The sequence below is a fragment of the Chrysemys picta genome, chromosome 2 (assembly GCF_011386835.1).
Source record: "Chrysemys picta bellii isolate R12L10 chromosome 2, ASM1138683v2, whole genome shotgun sequence".
NCBI lineage: Eukaryota > Metazoa > Chordata > Testudines > Emydidae > Chrysemys > Chrysemys picta.
Genome location: NC_088792.1, coordinates 207,855,955 through 207,879,866, shown reverse-complemented (window position 1 = coordinate 207,879,866; position 23,912 = coordinate 207,855,955). Strand labels below are relative to the sequence as shown.

At 39.4% G+C, this 23,912-nt stretch overlaps 1 protein-coding gene across 19 annotated transcripts in view; it reads right to left on the bottom strand.

Annotated features, from left to right (window-relative positions):
- METTL4 (methyltransferase 4, N6-adenosine) overlaps positions 1-23,912 on the bottom strand; it is a 42,776-nt gene that overhangs the window by 18,100 nt on the left and 764 nt on the right. For 13 of the 19 annotated variants that reach the window (XM_024111512.3, XM_024111507.3, XM_042854799.2 and 10 more), the window contains exons 2-8: positions 22,844-23,338; positions 19,473-19,538; positions 15,322-15,688; positions 13,020-13,089; positions 11,553-11,727; positions 11,197-11,303; positions 10,019-10,110 (exon numbers count right to left, since the gene is read on the bottom strand). In XM_024111512.3, the coding sequence (XP_023967280.2) occupies positions 10,019-10,110; positions 11,197-11,303; positions 11,553-11,727; positions 13,020-13,089; positions 15,322-15,688; positions 19,473-19,538; positions 22,844-23,260 (1,294 nt within the window). In that variant the 5' untranslated portion in view covers positions 23,261-23,338. Of the gene's footprint in view, positions 1-6,738; positions 6,936-9,025; positions 9,184-10,018; positions 10,111-11,196; positions 11,304-11,552; positions 11,728-13,019; positions 13,090-15,321; positions 15,689-19,472; positions 19,539-22,843; positions 23,361-23,912 lie in introns of those variants that run through there. The other 6 variants (XM_065585336.1, XM_042854802.2, XM_024111510.3 and 3 more) reach the window with 4 other exon arrangements.

The following is a 23,912-nucleotide window of genomic DNA, read 5'->3' as shown; positions in this document are numbered from 1 at the left end:
GCATTATGCCACCTAGCCTTTGTCTAAGCCTCCAGTTGGCTGAGTTCCAATTTATGCCTGGCTGCCAACAACCCCACAGACTATTGGACGGCAGGGTATCACATGGGACATAAGGACTCCTTTAATTCCCTCTCAGGCATGTCTCTACAACATGGCTCAAGGGGGCAAAGAACTGCTACAGGAAGCAGGTTTTCTCTGGGCTTCCAATGCTTTGCTCTGCTAAAGCAGGGCAAAGTGGCTGGGGAAGACCCAAGAATAAAGCCCAGGATTTTTAAGTTGGCTGTCTCTTCATAGCCAATAACTTCTTTACAAACTGTGGAAGAAATCTGAAATCTCAAGAGCCAGTCTAGGAACCTGTACAAAAACCCCCAAAAAACCCAAAACATTATTTGAAATTCAACATTGCTCAGTGTCCTCCATGTAAGAGAGCCACCCTTTATGTATCCTAGCAGCAACAATGAATTGAACTAGAAGGAAAACCTGCTGTTATTTGAAACAAAATCATAAGTGATAAAATTTCATTTTAAAGTATTTGCATAAACCAGTTTAAGTACATCTATAATGACATATTAAAGCTGTGAGCACTAAACGCAGAACATGTATCACCAGAAACCCCTACAGTCATGATTTCATAGTTAAATGCACTGCAGGAACCCGAATGTCTCCTTTTGATGGCTTGCTTTAATTTGCATCTTCCTCTTCCCCCAGAGAAATAAATTGTTATAATCAGTCATTAAATGGCTACGTATGTACCAACATAAAACTTTACAATAGTAACAAGAAATCAAGTGCCAGACAGTAGCAATAAATACTAATATTTTTGGCTTTGTTGCTACTTAAACAAAACACAAAGAATGTGTGTGAGAGTCAAGTTTCCTTCTCCCCCATCCCCAAACTTCAGCTTCTGTTCATATTGTTCTTAATAATCTAGGAATGTGGATCAGCTGCTCTCTACTGGCAAATCTAGAATACTGCCTTAAAAAAAAAAAAACCAAATAACCCTGTGTAATACTACTACAGTACTAAGAACATCTGCAATATCTTTAGACAGAAGCAACAGCTTTATTCTTTAATTTTTGCTGTTCTAAGAGTAACCTTTACTTATTGCAAATATACATGTACGTTAGAAAAAAAGTGTGTAAATCACTGGCCAGATGATCTGTTCTCAGTGGTAAATTTATTCTTCCAGCAATAAAAATGAATAAAGCACAATAGGCGTGCAGCCATTCTCCAAAAGAATTTTTGGCATGTAATATACTCACCTTACACACATCTACATCAGATATTATGTGAAAGCTTATTTTATGTACCTTTAAAGGAATATGATGTGGAACTGTCAAGTGGTGCGGTAAGGCTGAAGAGCACAGTGAAACAATGGTACCCAAAATGAGTATCTTTTTTGCAGTTCTGGAACCACTACAACATGACTGACTATAGTTTTTACTGTTCATGTTAATGTCAACATCTTAATGTGGTGTTTATTGGTCAAAACTACCAAACATCAATGTATTAAAGTATTTTTATTGTTTTTTCATGGGCAAATATTTTTTCCAGCAATAATTAAGCTATTTCGCACATGGCAAAAATGGCAAATATCAACATTTTGCAATATACTAACGTGAAATGTTTTCAGATCACATTCTTAATTGTCAAAGTATCTCATGAGTGATAACAGTTTTATATTTTCAGTTGAAATTTGCTGAACAGATCAGTCTCACACTGAAGATTGTGCACCAGTAGCAGTAGGTTGTCTGCCTATAGTTTGTACTACATAGTGAGCAGATATAAATGTACATGAATTTTTAACACAATACTTCCCCATTTGTAAGATTTTGTACATACAATGTAGCCTCTAGTCCAGTGGTCCCCAACCTTTTTGTGGCCAGTAGCACATTCATGTTTTCAGATGAGTGTGGTGAGCGCCAACAATTTTTCAAGGTTTATTTTTATTTGTACATTAAATAATATGAAAAACATCACATTTAATATTACATAATATATAAATCCAGAGAGAGGAGAGAAGCCGGAGAGAAGCCACGAGGACAAAGAACACCGGCGCCCGCAGCCCCGGAGTACTCTGTCCCCAGCAGGCGCGGGGCCCCGGCTTCTCTCCCCTGCTGGGCACTAGGCGGGCCCCGCGCCTGCCGGGGACCGAGAACACCAGCACCCGCAGCCTGTAGCCACGGAGTTCTCGGTCCTCGGCAGGCGCGGAGCCACGACTTCTCTCTGGCTTTAGCTGTGGCCCTGCGCCTGGCAGAGACCGAGAACACCGTGCCCGCAGCCTGAGTTCTCTGTCCCCATCAGGCGCAGGGCCGCGGCTTCTCTCCCCTGTTGGGCACTAGGCGGGTGCACATAAATGCCCCAGTGGGTGCCATAGTGCCCATGGGCACCGCGTTGGGGACTACTGCTCTAGTCTGTCTGGTAGAAGGTTTTAATTTGTAATTGCCTATGCATGCGGTACTAACCTTTTAAATATTCTAGAAACTAGCTTTTTAATTCAGTGACACATGCACAAGTCAGTGTTAGAGATAATAATATACAGCTTCATATTATGAAAATGCAAAAGCTATGAGAGAAAGCAGTGGCCTAATGAAGTAGTGAAGACAAAGTCCACAAACAAGTCCTTGCCTCTGCACTGGAGATGAAGAGCGCATACAAGGTTCTCGACTGAAAATAGCAGATGCTAGTGAAAAACAAATTGAAAGATCTGTGAGAGGTGCACTTGATTTTCATGGGACATGTAGCTTCTTCAGCCCAGTCAAGAAATCTACCATTAAAACATTTGCTGACATGACGAAAAAGATCAAATTTAAGTCTGGCAAGGGAGGGACAATCACAGCAGCTATCAGTCTTGAAATTGTTTTCCGCAGAGCCCAATCCTTAGCAAGATACAGAGATGATGTTTCAATACCAACTATTCTTAGTCTCCCCTGGGTACCTGAGCCTATGTCCCTCTTACATGCTGATGTAACAGTAAGAAGCACAGACAAAGCTGAATTAGGGCATCAACTGGAAGCTGAAGCTGAAAGAATCCATGAGCTAAGAGCATGCAACAAAGAAACCACAGTGTATAGCAGAGATGCCATGGCTGTCATACAAATGATGGCTGGACACAAATTCCACACATTTGATGAACTGGGTGCTGAGTACTTCAGGTACAGAATTTAGCTTTTAGGACCTGACTGAAGTCTTTGACAGAAAACTGCAGAAAGACAGCATCAGACAGGATCTAAGGTTAGATGTAAGAAATACCAGGTGATTGGTGGACACACTGTGCTTCCATGTTAAGAGTTTTTAAACATGTCATCCAAGAAGCAATTGCTTGTAAAATTTCTTTGTGAATATACGGTTCAAAATGCACCTGAGAGTGTAGGAGTATGCCAGCACAAATACTCCTTCTTGCTGGATGTTTTTTCAATAGTGAAGTAACGAAGTCCATCACCACTAAATGTGTTGAAGAAGCCCAATGGATCTAAGCTACGCAATTTGAGTTACGTTCGTAGCATAACTCAAGTAGACGTAGCTTAGATCTACTTACCGCGGGGTCCACACTACGCTATGTCGACGGGAGAGACTCTCCCTTATTCTTCTTGTTCCAGTGGAGTACCAGAGTTGACGGGAGAGCGATCTGCAGTCAATTTAGCGGGTCTTCACTAAACCCGCTAAATTGACCCCCGGTGGATCGATAGCCGCAGCATCAATCCACCGGTAAGTGAAGACAAGCCCCAAAACTTGAACAGTACTCAAGAGGAAGTGGACACAAAGATGCTTCTGCACACTGTATGTGCCAGAGTGGCTTTCGGGTTTCTTGGGTTCAAAGGAACTATAACAATTAGATCATCTGACACACCTGATTTGGACTGTGCTGTTCACTACTTTCCAAAAATGGAATATGCACATAACATGTGGCCTAAAACAGGCACCACTACAAGCACAACTAACAAGCGTTGCTTCATACTTGTGCACACAATTTGTGGCACACTCACTCCTGACTTCCGCAACATACCTCCTGCTGTACATGCATTAAAAGATATAACTGTCTCATCCCTATTTGGTATTGGGGGGGGAGGGGGAAATCTGTGTTTAATGTTGTCAAAACAAAGGGAGCTTACCATTTCAGAGATCTTGCCAAATTGGGAGAGTCTGACAGACAAGCTGCAATTTCTGCAGCAAGGCAGTGCTCTATGACCAGAGCAAGAAAAGGAAACCCACAGAGACCTGAATTGTTTGCACCTCAAGCTATTTATCAAAAAGGAAAAGTCACTGGTCAAATTTCCCCCATGTGAGGACCGTTTTGAATAGCATGTCAAAAGAGAATCTTGCCAAACAAAGATTTGGATGTCTTCGCATATAGGTAAACCACATATTGGATCACCATGGTAGCATATATGGAAAAATGTGTATGATCTACTTCCTGTATTCTTCACGGGACTAATGGCATCTCAGCTTCTGCGAGACCTTATTTGTGCCTGTACCAGTAGGCATTGCTCTACAGTTAAGTGTGTCTATAGTCAGAACAATCTTTCCTTCACAGAACTGCATACATGCCTAGGCAAGGAAGACTGTGGTAACCCACACACTCTCAATAGAGGTCAGGAAGATGATGATAATGATGTTGACTAGAAATGTCACTAGTCGCATTTCAATGATACCAGTACAAATTTATTATTAGATTTTGTTTTACCCTTTAGATTGTTGTTGTGATGCTTTAAAGTCACAAAGAAATCCAATTTTGTGTCTTGAAATAATACATAGAGTAATTACACTAACAAAAAAAGGCAAATATTTCAAAATGGTCATTTTAATAGGATGATAGTGTCACTATTTATTCCTGTGTCTATGGTAATGGCATCACTTGACAGCTCTGCATCATCTCTCATCTTAAAGTAGACATAATAAGCTTTCAAAATGATGTATGATGTGTGCACACATAGTGAGGGGTACATTAAGTCTACCAACTCAAGGTGCCTGCCACTCGCCTACAATGGCATTAGTACCAGATATGAGAGTGACAAGCAAGAAGCACACAAATGAAAGATGAATTCTAATCATACTTACTTGACTAATTAATTTTGCCAAATCCATGGCTTTAAATACTTTTGCTAATCCCCAAAGTATAATATTTTGTTTTTAAGCCAGTTTCAGACTTGAATTCATATACAGGAATTCACCAGTGTCATTTCTATAATTTGTATCAGACACATACAGTATGAAGAAATCACTCTAGTACAGGAATCCTGAACAATCTATACATAGCAGTGCCACCATCCTGCATAGTGTTGATATAAGGCACTAATGCAGTGGTTCTCAACTTTTGTACTGGTGAGCCCTTTCACACAGCAAGCCTCTGAGTGCGGCCCCCTCCCCTTATAAATTAAAAACCACAAATTTTTATATTAAACACTATTATTAATGCTGGAGATGAAGCGGGGTTTGTAGGTGGAGGCTGAGAGCTCACAACCCCCATGTAATAACTTCACGACCCCCCTGAGGGGTCACAACCCCCAGTTTGAGAACCCCAGCAATAAGGGAAATCAGACATTTTGAGATGCAATATCACCAGTGACCTAAGTCATTTTTGATGGAATTGGATGCCTAACCAATGTCCGACACAGAAACAAGACAGTTGGCTGAAGTTCAATCCAAATAAGAAACTGGTGGGTAGGGAGAAGCCTCTGGAGGGTTTGGTAGTGGAGGGGGTTGCATCTGTTCCCTCAGGGGTTCTGTCTGCTCCCCCGATTCCCGCATCTACCCATTTCAAGATTGCCCACTCTCCCCCTGCAATACTACGGACTTTGTGCACTCCCCTTTCCCCCTTTCTCCATGCCAGGGTCTCTGCCCCCCATTTCTCCTTCAGCACTGTCTCTATCTTCCCTCCATCTCCCACCCCTCCAAGCAGGATCTCCCTTTCTCAGCACCATGCCAGGGGTTCTGTTCCCCTATTCCTCTCTTCCCCCCCCCACCATGGGTCCTGTTCCCACCCATTCCTCTTATGCCATAGGCTCTGACACTCCCCTCCCCTCCCTCAAAGCATACTCATAGAATCATAACAATGTCAGGCTGGAAGTGACCTCGAGAGGCCAAGTCCAGCCCCCTGCACTGAGGCAGCAGCAAGTAAATCTAGACCATCCCTGACAGGTGTTTTTCCATCCTGTGCTTAACCTCCAATGACGGGGAACCCACAACCTCCCTTGGAAACCTATTCCAGAGTTTAACTACTCTTAGGCTTGGTCTACACTAACCCCCCAAATCGAACTAAGGTATGCAACTTCAGCTACGTGAATAACGTAGCTGAAGTTCGAAGTACCTTAGTTCGATCTTACCTCGGTCCACACGCGGCAGGCAGGCTCCCCCGTCGACTCCGCGGTACTCCTCTCGTCTAGCTGGAGTACCGCAGTCGACGGCGAGCACTTCCGGGTTTGACTTATCGCGTCCAGACAAGACGCGATAAGTCGAACCCAGAAGTTCGATTGCCCGCCGCCGAACTAGCGGCTGGGTATAGACGTACCCTTAGATTTAGAAAATAGTTCCTAAAATCTAACCTAAATCTCCTCTATTTCCGATTAAGTCCATTACTTCTTGTCCAACCTTCAGTGGACATGGAGAACAATTGATCAACATCTTCTTTATACCAGCGCCTAACATATTTGAAGACTTTTTTTAACCTTGTGTCTTTGGCCAGCTTTTCTATACATCTTGCTATTTTTGTCACTCTCCCCTGGAGTCTGTTCAAAGTACCTTTATTCCCCCTGGACTGGAAGGGAGGGGAACACTTCTGCCTCCCTCCCCACCACAGAGCAGAAGTTGTGGAGACAGGACACTAGAAGGGAAGAATGAAGCCTTCTTCTCTCTCCTCTCCCTCTGGCTGCCCCTACTGGCTGAGCATCTACACCACAGCTCCCATCAGGAAGAGAAATGATTTATTTTCTGTCTGTCTGGAAGACAAATCAGTCAAGGTGTCAAACACATTAAATTCTATTGGGAGGATGAGCAGGGGTTATGCTGGAAGGCATTAAGGGGTACCATCAACAAGTTGTTTGATCTACAGACAAGTGCAGAGGTACCTGAAACTGTGGCTTCGCTGAACAGATGACAACAACTCCATATGTACCCCATTTTCCCTCAAATCAATAGGGTTCTGCCCACTGATAACTAGATCATTCCCTGAAATTTTGGAATTGATCTGATGCACCGTTCAAAAGTTATCACATTACATACACTCAACTTGACTGCATTTCTGTTTGTCTGTAAAGTCTTTCCAAGTTTTCCTGGCTGCTTCAGTGACCATGAGCCTTGCAATCATATAGATCAGCCCAGGCACCCCTGTTAATCAACCAGAAAGACTTAGAATATAAGGCTCATTGCAGGACATTGCTGATGGATGGTCATGGATTCAAGCTTGCTTATATTTCAGATTACTAAACTGTGCCCAATTACTTGTCTCCAGACACATGTATATTAACACACACTATTAACAACAACAAAAAAACCTCCAAAATAAACACTGCAAAAGGAGTTGAGACTAGTACCCTAGCCATGGACAACTCTGCTCCTCAGACACAATGCAACTTTCTACCATAAGAGTAAATCTTGTCAGTGCAGGAGACAGAGCTGCTTGGGGGCTGGTCCAAGAACGTGGAACAAATTCCCACCGGAATCAAGAATCACCTCCAACCTCACCACCTTCCACTCCAAGTGCAAGGCACACTTCTTCAACCTGCCTTCTACACCAGAAATACATAGCATTGTATGCATATGATTTTTAACCCTACCATAACTAACACTACACTGCACACACAATTTTCTCCCTCGGGAGAGGATGACCTGAAGAATGAACCACACATGACAAATGTTATTCACATCATTTAATGGACCACTGGAAGCTGCTCAGATACTACAGTAATGAGGTCAGTATAATTGCCTATATAGAAGAGTAATCAAATTAGGATTTTGTCAGAAGTGTGTATGGAGAGAAGGGTGGGCTAAATTAAAGTTGAAAGACTTCTACTTTGCACACCTTGTCACCAAGTTCTCACCACATTTAAATCCAGTGATTTAACTCAAACTGATCTCATTTATGGTGGTTTAAGGTGAGAGACACAGTCTTTCCAACAGCCAAGACCCAAACCAGTTAGAGCTTTATAAAATCCATCAGTACCTGGATTTACACCCAAAACCTAATATGGATTTAGACTCCTTCTCTGGCCACTGAACTAACAGGTTCCCTGTGGTTACTGGCACCTCCTGCAGCAGATGGAACATGACGAGTCTTCAAGTATAGCATATTTCAATGATATAATCTATAAGTTCATAGATTCCAAGGCCAGAAGGGCCACTGTGATCACCTAGTACAGTAATATAGGTCCACATTAGATTTGTGTGAACTACAGTTTTGAATTAAATTGAGATATTAGCATGAGCAATGGGCCCAAAGCATGTGACCAAAAAGAATGAGTTCATGCGAAAGAAGAGTTGTTGTGTTAAACTTGTAATGACCCTTCAAAATATCAGTGTTATCTTAAAGTATGGGCTGAAGTAACAGAAATAAAATACAGTTAATTGGATACCAGGTGCAGTAAGTAATTTGCTATGTAAGAAACCGCTTCATCTGGCCTTAACTGAGGTCTGATAATTGGCAATGACATTGCTTGTTTGTTAAAAATAGTATAAAGTCAACTCTTAAAGGGTTCACTGCTAATACCTGCCTGACCAAATTGAAGACAACCAATATCGGTCTAAGCACTCCTGGAGGTTAGCCCATTTATAAGTATCTTGATCAAATGCTTAGAAGTGTTTTGTTACTGTTTGGATGTACTAAATTGCTTATTATTTAGGCATGTTTAGAGCAATTATAAATAGCATTTGACCTTTCGTTTTAATAAATGAATTTATGGTTACATTGGTGTCATGGAAATACCCTGCATAAATAATACTTCCAACACTTTGTCTGTCTGACCGCCTATATAACACAGGCCATAGAACTTCCAAAAAATAAATTCCTAGAGCATATCTTTTTGAAAAACATCCACTCTTGATTTGAAAATTCATCATTGATCCGCCAGAGCCCCAGTTTGCAGACCCTCATGGCATTGTGCAAAGGTGATGAGATTCTTCAGACCTAGCATGAGCAAGGGCTTGGATGGGAGGCACCTTTTGTCTAACTGATTGGTTGGAGTTCAACTCCTGTAATGTATAATGGATATTGGTAATTAACATGGGTATGGTCTACTTGCTGTCAATTACAACTCTACCTCGATATAACATGACCCGAGATAACAGGAATTCGGATATAATGCGGTAAAGCAGTGCTCCGGCGGGGGGCGGGGCTGTGCACTCCGGTGGATCAAAGCAAGTTCGATATAATGCGGTTTCACCTACAACGCGGTAAAATTTTTTGGCTCCCGAGGACAGCGTTATATTGAGGTAGAGGTATATTGTCAGTTTGTTAAAAGTTATTTTATTAAATTTGTGGTTTTAAAAAGATAAAACGTACCCAAGGTTTTGTGCTATATGTGCATATTCTATACATTAAATCTCTTCTACAATTAGGTGTCCCAGAAAGAAGAGACTGGTGGTTTTAATTAAGTAAACAACAGACAGTCTATTTTATGTATTCCCAGCCAGGGAAATGCTGCTCACCACACAAAGGAAAGAACTCAGGTCAACTGGCACTCTTTTACACAGAATACAGGAACAGAGCAATTTTGAAGTAGTTATAAACTATAAAGCAAATGCAACTTTTTTTTTTTATTTAAGACCTCTGTCCAAAAATTTCTAACGGAGATGCCCAAACTTTGGTGCCTAACACCCATATTTAAGGAACTAAAAGTGGCAGGATTTTCAGAGATGTTGAACACTTGTCATTCCTATTGACTGCAATTGCTTGGCATCTCTGAAAAATCAGGCTACTTATTTGGCACCTACATATGGATTTAGGTGCCTAGCTTCAGACACTCAAGTTTGAAAAAGCTTGGTCAATACAAACACTATATTGTAGAGAGATGTTCAAAGAACATACCAGTAAGAGGAGGTTTGTGTGAATGAAGAGTGCAGGGTACGCTGACAATTAATTTGTGGTCTGGAATTGGAAGTACTTCCACATCTGATTTCCTGTTGTATAAAATCAGAAGAAAATAAATGAGATTTCTCAATCAATACTGTGATACAGGTATGCGTTTTCATAGGGTTTTGTTTCAAATGGGATATAAAAAATACAGAGTACTCGTTCACTATCAGACTTCACCGTAAGCCTTGGGGGAAGCTAAATATCTAAATGTTGAGTATATTTATTTTCCTGAAAGATAAAGGGCAATTTATGAAATTTCGGAGGCTTTGGAGAAAATATAGGTAATAAAGGGATGAAACAAGAGGGGAAAAATATCCAAACTAATTGATAATTCTGTCACTTTTCAACAGTAGAATATCACCTACTTTAACCAAAAGAACCCAAACCACACCCCTACATTATGTGCCTACATAAATACATACACACAGACCCCTGCTATGGTGAAGAATGCACAGCACAATCCCACCCACGTTTTTTCCCCTCCTGATTCTGGGACACCTGTTCATTGGACTGGTCCCCCAGTAAGAGAGAGAACAGACAAAGGACTGCTCTAACTTCTAATGGCAGCCAACAGCCCCAAGCAGGTAGGACTGCAGCTGGGAAGTGCCAGCAAAGGGAAGCCCTAGCCATGTCCCCTTTCCCAGAGCCATGCTCCATACACAGGCAGCTGGGAGAGACACGAGTTGCTTTGGTCACTCTGTGCCACTGGAGAATTCCCCTTTCATTGGGATGATATTCCCAAGGGCGGCTTTGCCAGTTTTAGGTGCAGTATGCACCAGGTGAGGGGCAAAAAGTGACTGGCATGGCATAGATACATGCCTTAGCGTACAGGTACAGTACCACAAGTGTAATTTGTAAAGTCAAAATGACTAAGAACTTAAAAACTGGATTGTAACACATCACAAATCCTACTGATAATTAAACCTGGTGATATTCTGAACAAAAAGAGCTCTCAGACATGCTTATAGCTGTATGTTTCCATCGCTTCACACTGACTAAACAGAGATTCTAGGCTCCAGAGTGACACACAATGACAACCCTGGAAGCTTATTATATAGCTTATATAAGAATGACACATGCAAAAAGAACAACCACTTAGAAAAATACTTACTAAAAATAGTCTCTCCTACCTTAATGGCAAATTTATACTTCCTTGAACTCTCCCCAACACAAGAACTTCATAGGGTTTTTTGTGGGAAGAATCTAATGGAAATACAAATTCTCCAGATCTGGTAATCTGACAAAAAGAAATGAGAAATAAATTTTGCATGTGACTTGGTATACAACAGCTACATTTTTGTATTAGTTATTATTAATCTCCCCCCCGCCCAATACATAATGAAGATATAAAATTACTGCATCCCAGTGAAGTAGTAATGACCTTTAAATACAAAAAACACTAAGGGACAGAGAAATTACTGAAATATGCAGAAAAGCACCATGTTGCATGGCCCACCCACCAAAAGCAAAGAGATTCATAACTTACTTTCACCCAGTGCCACTCAGCAAGAGTCTTCACAGACCAATAAGGATAAAGTTCATCCTTAACAAAACGTAGGTGCTTCTGTCTATTGGTCACCCATGTGACCACAAGACAATTTGGAGCAGCTAGCGATGGTATGGGAATTTGCTTGATTTGCCATGAAGACAAGTGGCTGTATCTGTACCTCGGTATATTCAGAAAGCGTATTAGCAAATACAAAACTAGTATAAAAAACCATAACAGTGAAAGGGGCTATATAAAGCCCCAACTCTGACATTCTTCTTTAAGAACCATTTCCTGAATACAAATAAAACCACACAGTTAAATAAACTTAAATATGAGTCAAGAGTGACATCCAGTGGCCAAATATGTTGGATGCTTACAGAAAACCACACACATATGGATATATATATATAAAAAATAATACACACACACACACACACACACACACACACACACACACACACACACACACACACACATCTATATAATCCATATGTGTGGGTTTTTTTTGTAAGCATTCAACATATTTGGCCACTGGATGTCACTCTTGACTCATATTTAAGTTTATATATATATATATATATATATATATATATATATATATATATATATATATATATATATATATATATATATATATATATATATACACACACACATATATATATACACACATATATATATACACATATATATATATATATATATATATATATATATATATATATATACACACACACATATATATATACACACATATATATATATATACACACACACACACACTCACACAAACAAAAGAACAAAAGAAACAGGCCCATAAATTCTAATGTAATGACTTTGCAAACTAGAGTTCTCAGCAGCTGACTCCATTGTGCCTGAGAATTTCAATACTGTATTATTAAATTTTCTACTTCTACTGATCAAGCAGAGAATCAAACCTCCAACAAAAAAATTCGGAAGTTTCCAAATTGGGCCCCAGTCCTGCAAACACTTGTGTACGCACTTTCCTTTGAAATAAACGGTATTACTCATGGTATTAAAATTGAGCACATGCGTAAGTATTTGCAGGATTGGGGCTTTGCAATAAAATTGGCTTCAAGCTCTCCTGGAAAGTAATTTAAGTGCCAATCCTATAAGCCCTTTGGCACATGCTTAATTTGAAGCATTTGACTAGTCTCAATGAAATCCATGAGATTACTCACATACGAATATGCTTCAGGTTAGGTAAGTGTCAAAGTGTTTGCAAGATTGGGGCCAAAGCTAGCAGTTATCAATGTGTTGGATTGCATTATCAACTGCATCTGTGTGGAGGTAAAAAAAACAAAAACAAACACATAATCAGAACTTTGCAGGAATGCTGCACTAGCACGTGAACAAAATCAAATGTGGGGTTTGGCGGATTTAAAAAAAAAAAAAAACAAAAAAAAACAAAACAGGAAATATATAAATTTACAAAAAAGTTACCGGTTACTTCTTTTAACAGACTTGTTCTGCCATGGTGGATCTATCACAATTACATCATATTTATTCTTATCTAGAAAGAAAGTAAAATTGAAAGACTAGTTTTAAAACAAAAGCTAAAATTGTTCCACAAAGTGTAAGCAACCTAATTACAGAGACCAGAAGACTAGACTGTGCGGCAGAGGGGCGATATTCTATTTTGCTTTTAAAAATAATTAACTAAAATGCTTCAACTTACCACAATATGATAACTATCATTTTGAGGAAATTAACAAAAACTGATAAATGTGTCAGACTAAGATATGTTTCTGTTATGATGGTTCACTGGGTCAGACATTAATGATGTTTAAATGGCTGATCAGTTAGAGATGGTTTTAGGCCACACTCGGACTCTGCTATGTTATGTCATGTTGGTTACAGGTGTATTGTAAACTACTACTACTTATCAGAGGGGTAGCCGTGTTAGTCTGGATCTATAAAAGCAGCAAAGAGTCCTGTAGCACCTTATAGACTAACAGACGTATATGAGCATGAGCTTTTGTGGGTGAATACCCACTTCGTTGGATGCATGTAGTGGAAATTTCCAGAGGCAGGTATAAATATGCAAGCAAGAGTGAGTCAGGCTAGAGATGACGAGGTTAGTTCAATCAGGGAGGATGAGGCCCTCTTCTAGCAGTTGAGGTGTGAACACCAAGGGAGGAGAAACTGCTTTTGTATTGGCTAGCTATTCACAGTCTTTGTTTAATCCTGAGCTGATGGTGTCAAATTTGCAGATGAACTGAAGCTCAGCAGTTTCTCTTTGAAGTCTGGTCCTGAAGTTTTTTTGCTGCAGGATATCTACCTTTAAATCTGCTATTGTGTGTCTGGGAGATTGAAGTGTTCTCCTACAGGTTTTTGTATATTGCCATTCCTAATATCTGATTTGTGCCCATTTATCCTTTTACGTAGGGACTGTCCAGTTTGGCCGATGTACATAGCAGAGGGGCATTGCTAGCATATGATGGCGTATATTACATTGGTGGACGTGCAGGTGAATGAACCGGTGATGGTGTGGCTGATCTGGTTAGGTCTTGTGAGGGTGTCGCCGCACCCTGATCCCCAATTTCGTGAGCATTCATGGCCTGCCACACAATTTCCATACCCATATGTGGCCCTCAGGCCAAAAAGTTTGCCCACCCCTGGGTTAGACAAACACCTGTCAGGAATGGTCTATACTTGGTCCTGCTTCCGTGCAAGGGGATGGACTAGATGATCTCTCTAGGTCCCTTCTAGCCCTACACTTCTATGATTTCCAGATCATGGTTTCTATTCAGATATCAACTACTGAACTGAGGGAGGTATCCTGAATCTGGACAGAATTTGCCAATTCTTTGGAAATAGTAGAAATAGCTACTTTTGGGAGTAAGGGTTACAGGAAAATACCTGAGGCCATGCCATCATGTTAGATCAGGAAATTCAAGAGAAGGTTAAATCCTATCTGATCTCTGATTGAGAGGATCCAAATGGTGTTAAATGTGCAGCAGTAATTTGAGGTCTGATTTAGAAAATACAAAATGTTTTCTTATTCTTTCATGTACCTCAATGTAGTAAGCCATTTTGCTCAACAGACATACAGCTTGAACTCCTAATTTGTCAGGGGAGAACTGTAATTGTTAGGTTAAATTCCACAGCTTGCATGTCTTTCTTATCAAAACATGGGTGATTTCTTTTTAATTTTAAAATGGAATATTGGAGAGTGGGAAATAAAAGTAACTATCAAGTCACAGATTATTGGTTACAGCCTAAGTAATTTGTTCTTTTGGTACTACACATGAAGGAGTTAATGCTGGGAAAAAAATTATTTCTCTCTTCTTAAATACCTTATCATATTGTAGTTATAAATTATTCAAATGAGTAAACAACACAAATTCATTAAATGGATTATTGGGGAAAGCTCAGAAATAAAGTGCTTAGCTAATTAAAAAAGCATTAGTCTATTGAGTTTCACACAATACACGGCAGATGAGATTTTCAAAGGAGCTTAAGAGATTTAGATACCTCTCACAAAATTGGGCAACTAACTCCCATATGCTTCTTTGAAAATCCTGGCCGATCTGCATGAAGAATAGCTCATTCTCAAACTTCTTATGGCAGCAGCTTGCTAGTGTGTTCCCTACTACCAATACTTCAATCTACATTGAAGTCCAATGTCAAGATGATTACTTGAGAAGTGGCTCTGTGGCTTAACAGACAACATGTTCCATCAGCGAGCAGATCGATGGGCTACTGACAAAAAGAGGAAATTTTAATGAGTAAAGATACTTACAATTCAGAAGTGGTTGCATACAGGAAATATCAGATAAAAGGAAACTGCTTTTTGGCGGCACCAGGTACTTCTGTCCCATTAAATTTATTATCTTTGCATAGTCTGTATTGTTCTCTGTAACGCATGAAAGCAGATCCTGCTCTGGAATGGATGTTTCCTCATCTATAATTTGTGCAGATCGATGGTCATTTTCATTCACAGAAGGAAAATGTTTTGCCATTTCACATAATTCAGCCATCCCACAGCCAACATGTCCTGTAATAACATTCTTGACGCTACTTTGTTTTGCAGAAATGGGGTGAAGAAAACCACTTTTGAGTCCTTCTTTGATTAAACACCTGGTGCCTTCCAATATCAGACCCCTGATCTGTACAGTAATAAGACATACAAAGGAGAGGGAAAGGATCTTTGAAATGTCTGGTTGAGATCTCTGGAGAATTAAACAGAAATTTCATATATATTTGCTACATTGCGAATCTGCAGGTTATCATCAGGACTCGTATAGAGACAAACAAATTTACAATCAGGAAAACTGAGGATGTCAGTATCCAGGAATTTTAATATGGTATCTTTCCAGAACCTTAAACTCACTTTAAAAACAACATATTTTATGCATTAAACTCAGAATGATAAAAAAATTAGTGAGTCAAATTATTATAACTTGTTTTTAGTGACCATCTAAATGACACCCTCTTAGGCCCTGATCCTGGAAGTCTTTCATGCAGGCAGTTCCTTGAACATGCACAGAATCCCAGGGACTTTAATTGAGAATCTGGTTATGCACATCTCATCAACGATTCCGAGCCTAAATTACTCCCTGCATCCATCATCATCATGACCTCACTATTTTCAATTATAAACCAAAGAATACTGTCCATTTATCAGTGTTGCCAACTATCATGAATCTTACAATATTTATTATTGTTTTTAAAGCTCCAGCTCCTGGAATCATGAGATTATGTGGGAATCTTAAATTTTTTTTAAAGTAAATTTCTAGTCTTTATGGTTACAATGAACTTTTAAAGGATCAAACATGAGAAGGCAAATAAGAACACCACATTTATTATTTTTAAAATCTCATGAGTAAGTCAATCTCAATATTTTTGAATGCCTGGGGTTGGCAATATTGGAATATAATTATAGCCTTCATGGTCTTAACATACACACATTCAGGAATACCAATGAATGTACCAGGGGTTCCTATAAAAAAAAAAAAAATTTTTAAATGTAGGAACAGAGAAACTGCAACAGCTATGAATAAATGCTAAAACAATTTGTACTGACTTCTCATCCCATGGAGAGGAACAACCTGGGGAAGTTAGCTTTTACTGTTCTAAATGCAAAGCTTAATTTTCTAATGGTTTAAAAGGAGGTTAGCAGAGATTACAAGTGTTTCATTAATAGCTACTGTTTGTTTACACCTTCATTAAAAAAACCCAAAGTTGTACACATAACTAATACAGGCAACCAAGAGATTTTATCACTTGTCCATCTTTCTCACTCCCTCGTGCATTGTTTTTATTTAACCCCAATCTTGCAAAGTGCTAAACATACATTTAACTTCACAAACAGTGATCTCATTGAATTCAGTTCATGAAGTAGGTGCACAAGTCTTTTCAGAATCAGGGTCTTAAACTGTAAGCAATTTGGAGCAATGCATTTGTATAGCACCCAGCATACTGAACCCCTAATCTGACTGAGACCCCTAGATCCTATTATATTATAAATAATAAAGATAACCAAAGTTTAAAGCATTCTGAGATCTGTAGATAGGAGATGTCACCTGTATAAACAGATCACAATGTTTGGTTGGAGTATACAATGGGAATCCTATAAAAATATTGTGATGTAATATAGAGATTATATATCTTAATATTTTAAAATACAATTTCAAGGGAAAAATAAAAATTAATACAGTGATTACCACCACTATCAGGAGAAACGAATGCAAACACACCTCTCAATTGAGGAAAGCATTACTATTCAGGAAACACATAAGCATGTGCATAAGTGCATTCCTGCATTGATGCCTTAAAAATCTATTGCTTTTTGCATCCGGTTTATTTTTTAATTATGTCATATGAAAGGGCCAATGTTTAACCATAGGATCAGTGTATACTTGCTACAAATGTAATCTAAAAAACATATATTTCTAGCAATGTGATCATGTATAAAAAATATGAATCCATTTGGCACCAAATGTCTTCTCTCCCATCCTGTTGCCAATATAAAGTTATTCTCCCCATCAAAACTGTGTTTGATAATTCTTTCAATATATTTTATCTACTTTTAAAACTACACAAACTAATCTTTTACAACTCTGATTTTTGTTTGTTAGTAATAAATTATTTTGCAGTCTATAAGTGATATAGATCTTGTTTGAATCAAAAAACTGAGGAAACTTACATTTATATAACATTTTTCTTGCTTTTTACAGTCAACAAATTATTACATGAATTAGATTCAGTGTTGGCTAGAACATAAACCATCACTTTACTGTGCATTTCTACTCTTATAAATGAAATGTCAAGACTAAGTTCCTACTCAAAAAAGGAAATTAAACTCTCTCACACATCCTCCCAAGCCAACTCACCTTGGAAGAAGAGCAGCACAATTTTTTTTTTTAAAAAAAAGCTACATTTAAGTAACTTCACATTTCAACAATAATAATTTTCCATGTACATGACTGACATGTTTAAATGCTCAAATCATTTTACAAATGTTAAAAAAATTACATATAAACTATAAAGTTTCAAAAAGTAGAGCAAGAAAAATTTTGGAAATATCATGGGCAAATCCTCAGGTGGCAGAAATCAAAAGTCAGGAAGGTAGAAATCTGAGAGTACCAGATTAAAGACAACTGTAAGCAGAACAGAGATCAGAGACAAAAGTCAATGGAGCAATGATGATTTAAACCAGCGGCATGTTACTTGACATGATGGGAAAAAACTGCTATCAAGTAAAGCAGTGGAGGAATCAATTATCCCAACTTTGTAGTTTTGTGATATGAACAAATATGTACTAGAATAAGAACATTAAATTCTATTAATTAAAACATGCGCAGAATTCACCAGAAGGGAAAGGCTAGCATTGTAAGCCACTCTACCAGTGAGCAACCAAAAAGGTGCCAGAGGAAGAGTTTCGAAATGAATGGGGATTTGGTCACTGAGCGATTATGAAGTTCTGAAACGGTTTGTCCTTTCTCCAAGCTACGCTAATTCTCCATTTCTACCACTGTTACTCCAGAAAGGACTAAAAGGAAGAAAATAAAATTTAAAATTTTATCATCACCAAACTAGTCACCATAAAAATAAAAATTCCTATTATTCGCATCCCATCATGCTTCCATGCCAACCCTAATTAGTCATTTTTACATAACTCGTCTGTTACAAATAAACTGTACAGCAGACTAATTTGATCTTGTCTAAGACTTTCTTGCTACATTATATGACACATTTTCCAAACAAATTGATAAATAAAAGTGTTCAGAAAGGCTCATTTGTCCAGAGATTCAATTTTTAGATTCCATCAGTACGTCTCAGCTGGTAGTGATCATACCTCCAAAGGTCATGGCTTCAAACCCACATCAAGACATGGGCTCTAACTCATTCCTAACACTTTACTGTAGCAAACAGGATACTATATAAGAGGTTAAAGAACGGGTAATTCTGCCCCCCCTCCAGTGGATGTGACACAGCAGAGCATCTTTATAAAAGAACTGGGGAATAATCTCAGTTCGGCATCCAATATACACATCATTAGAACTGTTTATACTGCCAAGGCTCAAAACCAGCATCTGTACCATTTTCTTGCAGACATTGCCTAGCTAGCTAACTCGATGCTTACTCAAGGATGTTCAGCTACCTAGAATATTAAAGGTATTATGTGAAACCAGTTTCTAGCTCTTTGAAATTTCTCAGCTGCAGTTTAATTTTTATACAAAAAACACACACACACTTAAAATAGTCCCAGTATTGAGTCCTCCACTTGGGGACTGGTGAAACCAAATATTGCTCTAGCTGTAATGAACTGAAATTACAAGACTCATGCTCCATATATTTTGGAATAGTTTCAGAGAGTTTATATTCATAAATTACCTACAGATACATACTGTACACTTGTCATTGTTACATACTATTGCTCAGGCTTACCTTTGTATGGTATTCTAAAGCATCCAGTTCACCTTGGTTGAACACACTACACTTTCTTTTACGTTTCTGCAGTGAACAAAATATGGGGAAAAAAAATATCAGCTGTGTTACTACATGGCAAAAATATGCTAGAGAAACATATACGTGCCTTCAGAGCTTGTAACAATTTGCCATACCCTTTTTATGAACTTAAGTCTTTTGTCATAGTCAGCTTCTGATGGTGCCACAGTCATTTTAAAATACCATATATACTCGATCATAAGCCGGTTCGTTTATAAGCCGATCCCCCCAAGATGGATAAGTAAAAATTGAAAATTTTTATAACCCGTTCATCAGCTGACCCTATAATTCAGGGGTCAGCAAACTTTGGCTCCCGGGCCATCAGGATAAGCTGCTGGTGGGCCAAGATGGTTTGTTTACCTCGAGTGTCTGCAAGCACGGAGGTAAACCTAAGTAAACAAAGTGTCCCGGTGCACCAGCTGCTTACCCAGACGGGCCGGGACAGCAACTGGTAGAGAATTTGGGGGGGGGGGGGGGGTGGAGAAGCTGGAAGTCAGGGGAGTAACCCCTGTGACCATCCCCCACATGACCCCACCCCTAGCTCAGGACCCCCACACTCTCCTCATCCCATCACTTCCCAGCTTATCTGGGGAGGAGGTCTCTGGCCTGGCTGAAGCTGCTCCCTGCGGCCGCAGCCTGCTCTGGAGGGCCAGACTGGGCGGTGCAGCTGCAGTATGTTCCAGCGGGCTGGGCGGCACGACCACAGCAAGCTCTGGCGGGCCGGGCAGTGCAGCCACAGCCTGCTCTGGGGGGCGGGGCAGCTGCTTCAGAGGCTGGGGGGAGAGCAGCGTGGCAAGAAGCAGAGACACTGGCCCCGCCTCTTCCCTTCTGGCTGTGCTGCCTCTCCTTGCTTCCTCTGTTGGGGGGACGGGCTGTGTCCCACCTCTCCCTCTCTATACCCGTTCATAAGCCGACCCCCTTCTCTGGTGCTTCCCTTTTGTACTAAAAAAATTCGACTTATGAACAAGTATATACGGAAATCTGTGCTGTAAGAGCCTGTATCAGCCAGTTTGCCAGTGCTATTCAATAATATGCCACTTCACAGCTCATATTAACGCTAATCTTCTCTGCTTAGTTTTTCTGTCTCCAGATGAAAATGCTATGAAATCTTTGGTTGCCAAGCCCAGGCTATTGCCAACAAGAAAGTGTCACCTAACTCCAGAAAGATACAGCCCATACATTGATTTAGCCCATACATCATATACACAAAATTTAAAGGGAACAGACGCACCTCATATTTCTGTATTTCAACGAACGCTACATGCAACACATCAGCAAAATTGTCATGAAAATTTTCAAGCCCAGGCACAAAATATATTTACCCACCCTTACCATGTTAATTTAAAAAAATAACCCTCAGAACTACTTAATCATCCTTGGCAAATAAATGTTCTTTAAATACAGTCTTGTGAAAAGTGTAAGTATAGTCCTGCAGTAGTAAAACACTATTTGCAACTAAAGTGAAAAAATATATACAAGTTTTTATTTTTTGGGGTCAATAAATAAAGTGCAATAACAATTGACAAAGTCCAGAGATCCATCATTTTCCCCATCTTCATTAAATTTTCAATAATACAACATGAAGAGACTTTAATATATACAGTAGAACCTCAGAGTTACGAACACCTTGGGAATGGAGGTTGGTCGTAACTCTGAAATGTTTGTAACTCTGAACAAAACATTATGGTTGTTCTTTCAAAAGTTTCAAAACTGAGCATTGACTTAATACAGCTTTGAAACTTTACTATGCAGAAAAAAATTCTGCTTTTAACCATCTTAATGTAAATGAAACAGGCACAGAAACAAAACTTTTCCTTTGTTTTTTAGTAGTTTACGTTAAACACAGTAAGGTACTGATTTGCCATTTTATTTTTTTGGTCTCTGCTGCCGCCTGACTGCATACTTCTAGTTCCAAATAAGGTGTGTAGCTGACTGGTCAGTTTGTAACTCTGGTGTTCATAACTCTGAGATTCTACTGTATACATCCTAAACCTATTCAGTTACTCCAATGGACATACTGCATATCCAGGCCCACTCAGAGTGTAACAGATTCAATATAGAATAGCAAACATGCCAACAAATGCTGTAAAAGGTGTAGTAGAGTCAGAAAACTGAGTGTGTAATGAAAGGTGCTTCCTAAACAACATAATTGCATCAAGAGCATTTTCATAGGTATAGCTGTTTCTTTGACTAACAAAGAGTTTTATTAATTTAAAATCAGTAGTGAGTTGCATTCTTTTCAGGCTTACATATAATCAACAAAATTATGAAGTTTCACTTGCAGCTTTGTTATTGATGGTTAGGCGTTAGCCAAAACACAAACAAAACCTCAACAACTTGACTCGCAGATCCGAGACTAAGTTTGTAAAAAATAGTTGTTAAAAAAATAGACACACCAGTTATTTGTAAATTGAGCAAGTTTAACCAAGGAGTCATTCAGAGTCTAACACGGAGTCCAAAGTTATTTTTTACAGAACATCACTACTGTAAGGTTACCTAAGCATCTAAAGTTCCATTACAAATCTTTCTTTTCAGTCTCTCTTTCCTAACACTGCTCTTTTGGGCTGAAATGATTCATGATGGATTTCAGCCAAAGGTACTCTTTTTAAAAAGTTTGAGTAGAAACCACCCAGCCATTTTAGAAATGTTATTTAGAAGAAAAAAATAGAGGATATCAGATATCAACATGGCTCCACTTAAATCAGTGAATTTACACCATCTAAACATCTGGCCACAGATTTATTTTAGAGTGGAGTAATTATTTGGGGGGAGGGGTAAAAATAATTTTAAAATAGCAGAACACAAAAATTCCAACTCTGTATGTGGCTAATTCTCCCTCAAGAAGTTAGAAAACATTAGAAATCAAAAACAAGCAATTAAAAAGTCATTTCTAAGCTTGCTGGGCAGGCATCTACTAATTTTCAGAGGGACTGAGCAACTCACACTGAAGTCAGCTCAGCACTTCTGAAAATTCAGACCATAAGTGTTTAGCAGATGCATGCTAAACGATATAGGACAGATGGCTTGAAAATGGGGTCATGAGCTACAAGGTCCCAACATCATCTTGTTAAGGAGCCGGGTAAATCCTTGTGAGTATCTAGCAAAGGCTTCGGTTTCCACACAATTTTTAAGTGTAGACCTCGTTCACATTTTGAAATTTGCTGTGGATATGCTTCCTCCTTGCCCCTCCCCCCCCCAACAATTTGTGCTTTAAATTATTTCAGGAAGTAGCAAGACAATTTTCAAGAAGTTGTTATGGTAGATGCATAGTTATTTTATTAATGGTCTTTTTTTTTTTCTGTAGACCATACCTTCCTAGCACTGCCAATGGAATCCCCATCACTGTTCTTGGCTCCTTCGTGCTGCTCTGTTCCATTGCCACTGTCCTTCCCCTCCCTTGGGCCAGCATCAGAGCTTTCTTGCTCGGGCTTCTGTTGGGGAGCTGAAACTATATGGGGCTTAAAAACATGAAAGAACTCTTCCCGAAACACATATTTTTTCTTTAGTGTTGCCCCTGTTCTCTCTACTGCAGCTCCAGTAGAGTAAGTAGTATCAACGGTGGAAGGAGCAACAATATCCTCTGTACAAGGGGTGGAAGAAACAGGAGCAACATGAGAAGCCGAGGGAGCAGGGCACTGGCAGGAAGGGCAAAGCTGGTAACCGGCCTTGTTGATGAAGGAAAGATGATCCAGTAGCCACCCAACTGACAGCTGATGCACCACAGACATCACATTCTCTCCTTTTCAAGGACAGTCTCTGAGAAATTGGAACTGAAATTCATACTTGCTTTCCAGTTTAGATTTTTCCTGTAATTAATACAAAAGCAGACTTTATAGAATTATTAAAGTATATTAAAACAATGCCTAGTGTGCTAAGCATTTCAAATATACAGTCTGTTGCTGAACCCCACCATGCACTGTTAATAACTGCAGAAGCTCCAGTCTTTAAACTCTCTCGCCATAGCACTCTTACTGTATGAAGAAGAACAGGAGTACTTGTGGCACCTTAGAGACTAACAAATTTATTAGAGCATAAGCTTTCGTGGACTGCAGCCCACTTCTCAGTGGCTGTAGTCCACGAAAGCTTATGCTCTAATAAATTTGTTAGTCTCTAAGGTGCCACAAGTACTCCTGTTCTTCTTTTTGCAGATACAGACTAACACGGCTGCTACTCTGAAATCTTACTGTATGCTTATTTCACAAGCGTCTCTATAATATACAGAATAAATGCCTGTTATAACATGCCACAATTATCTACTCCATGATTATCCCATTAGCAGCTCTGACAGTGTTTAGGTAAACTGAGAGTTTGTGCTAGATAACCCCCGACACAGGAAAGCGCGAATCTCCCTTTGAAAATAACGAGCCACGAATTTACATA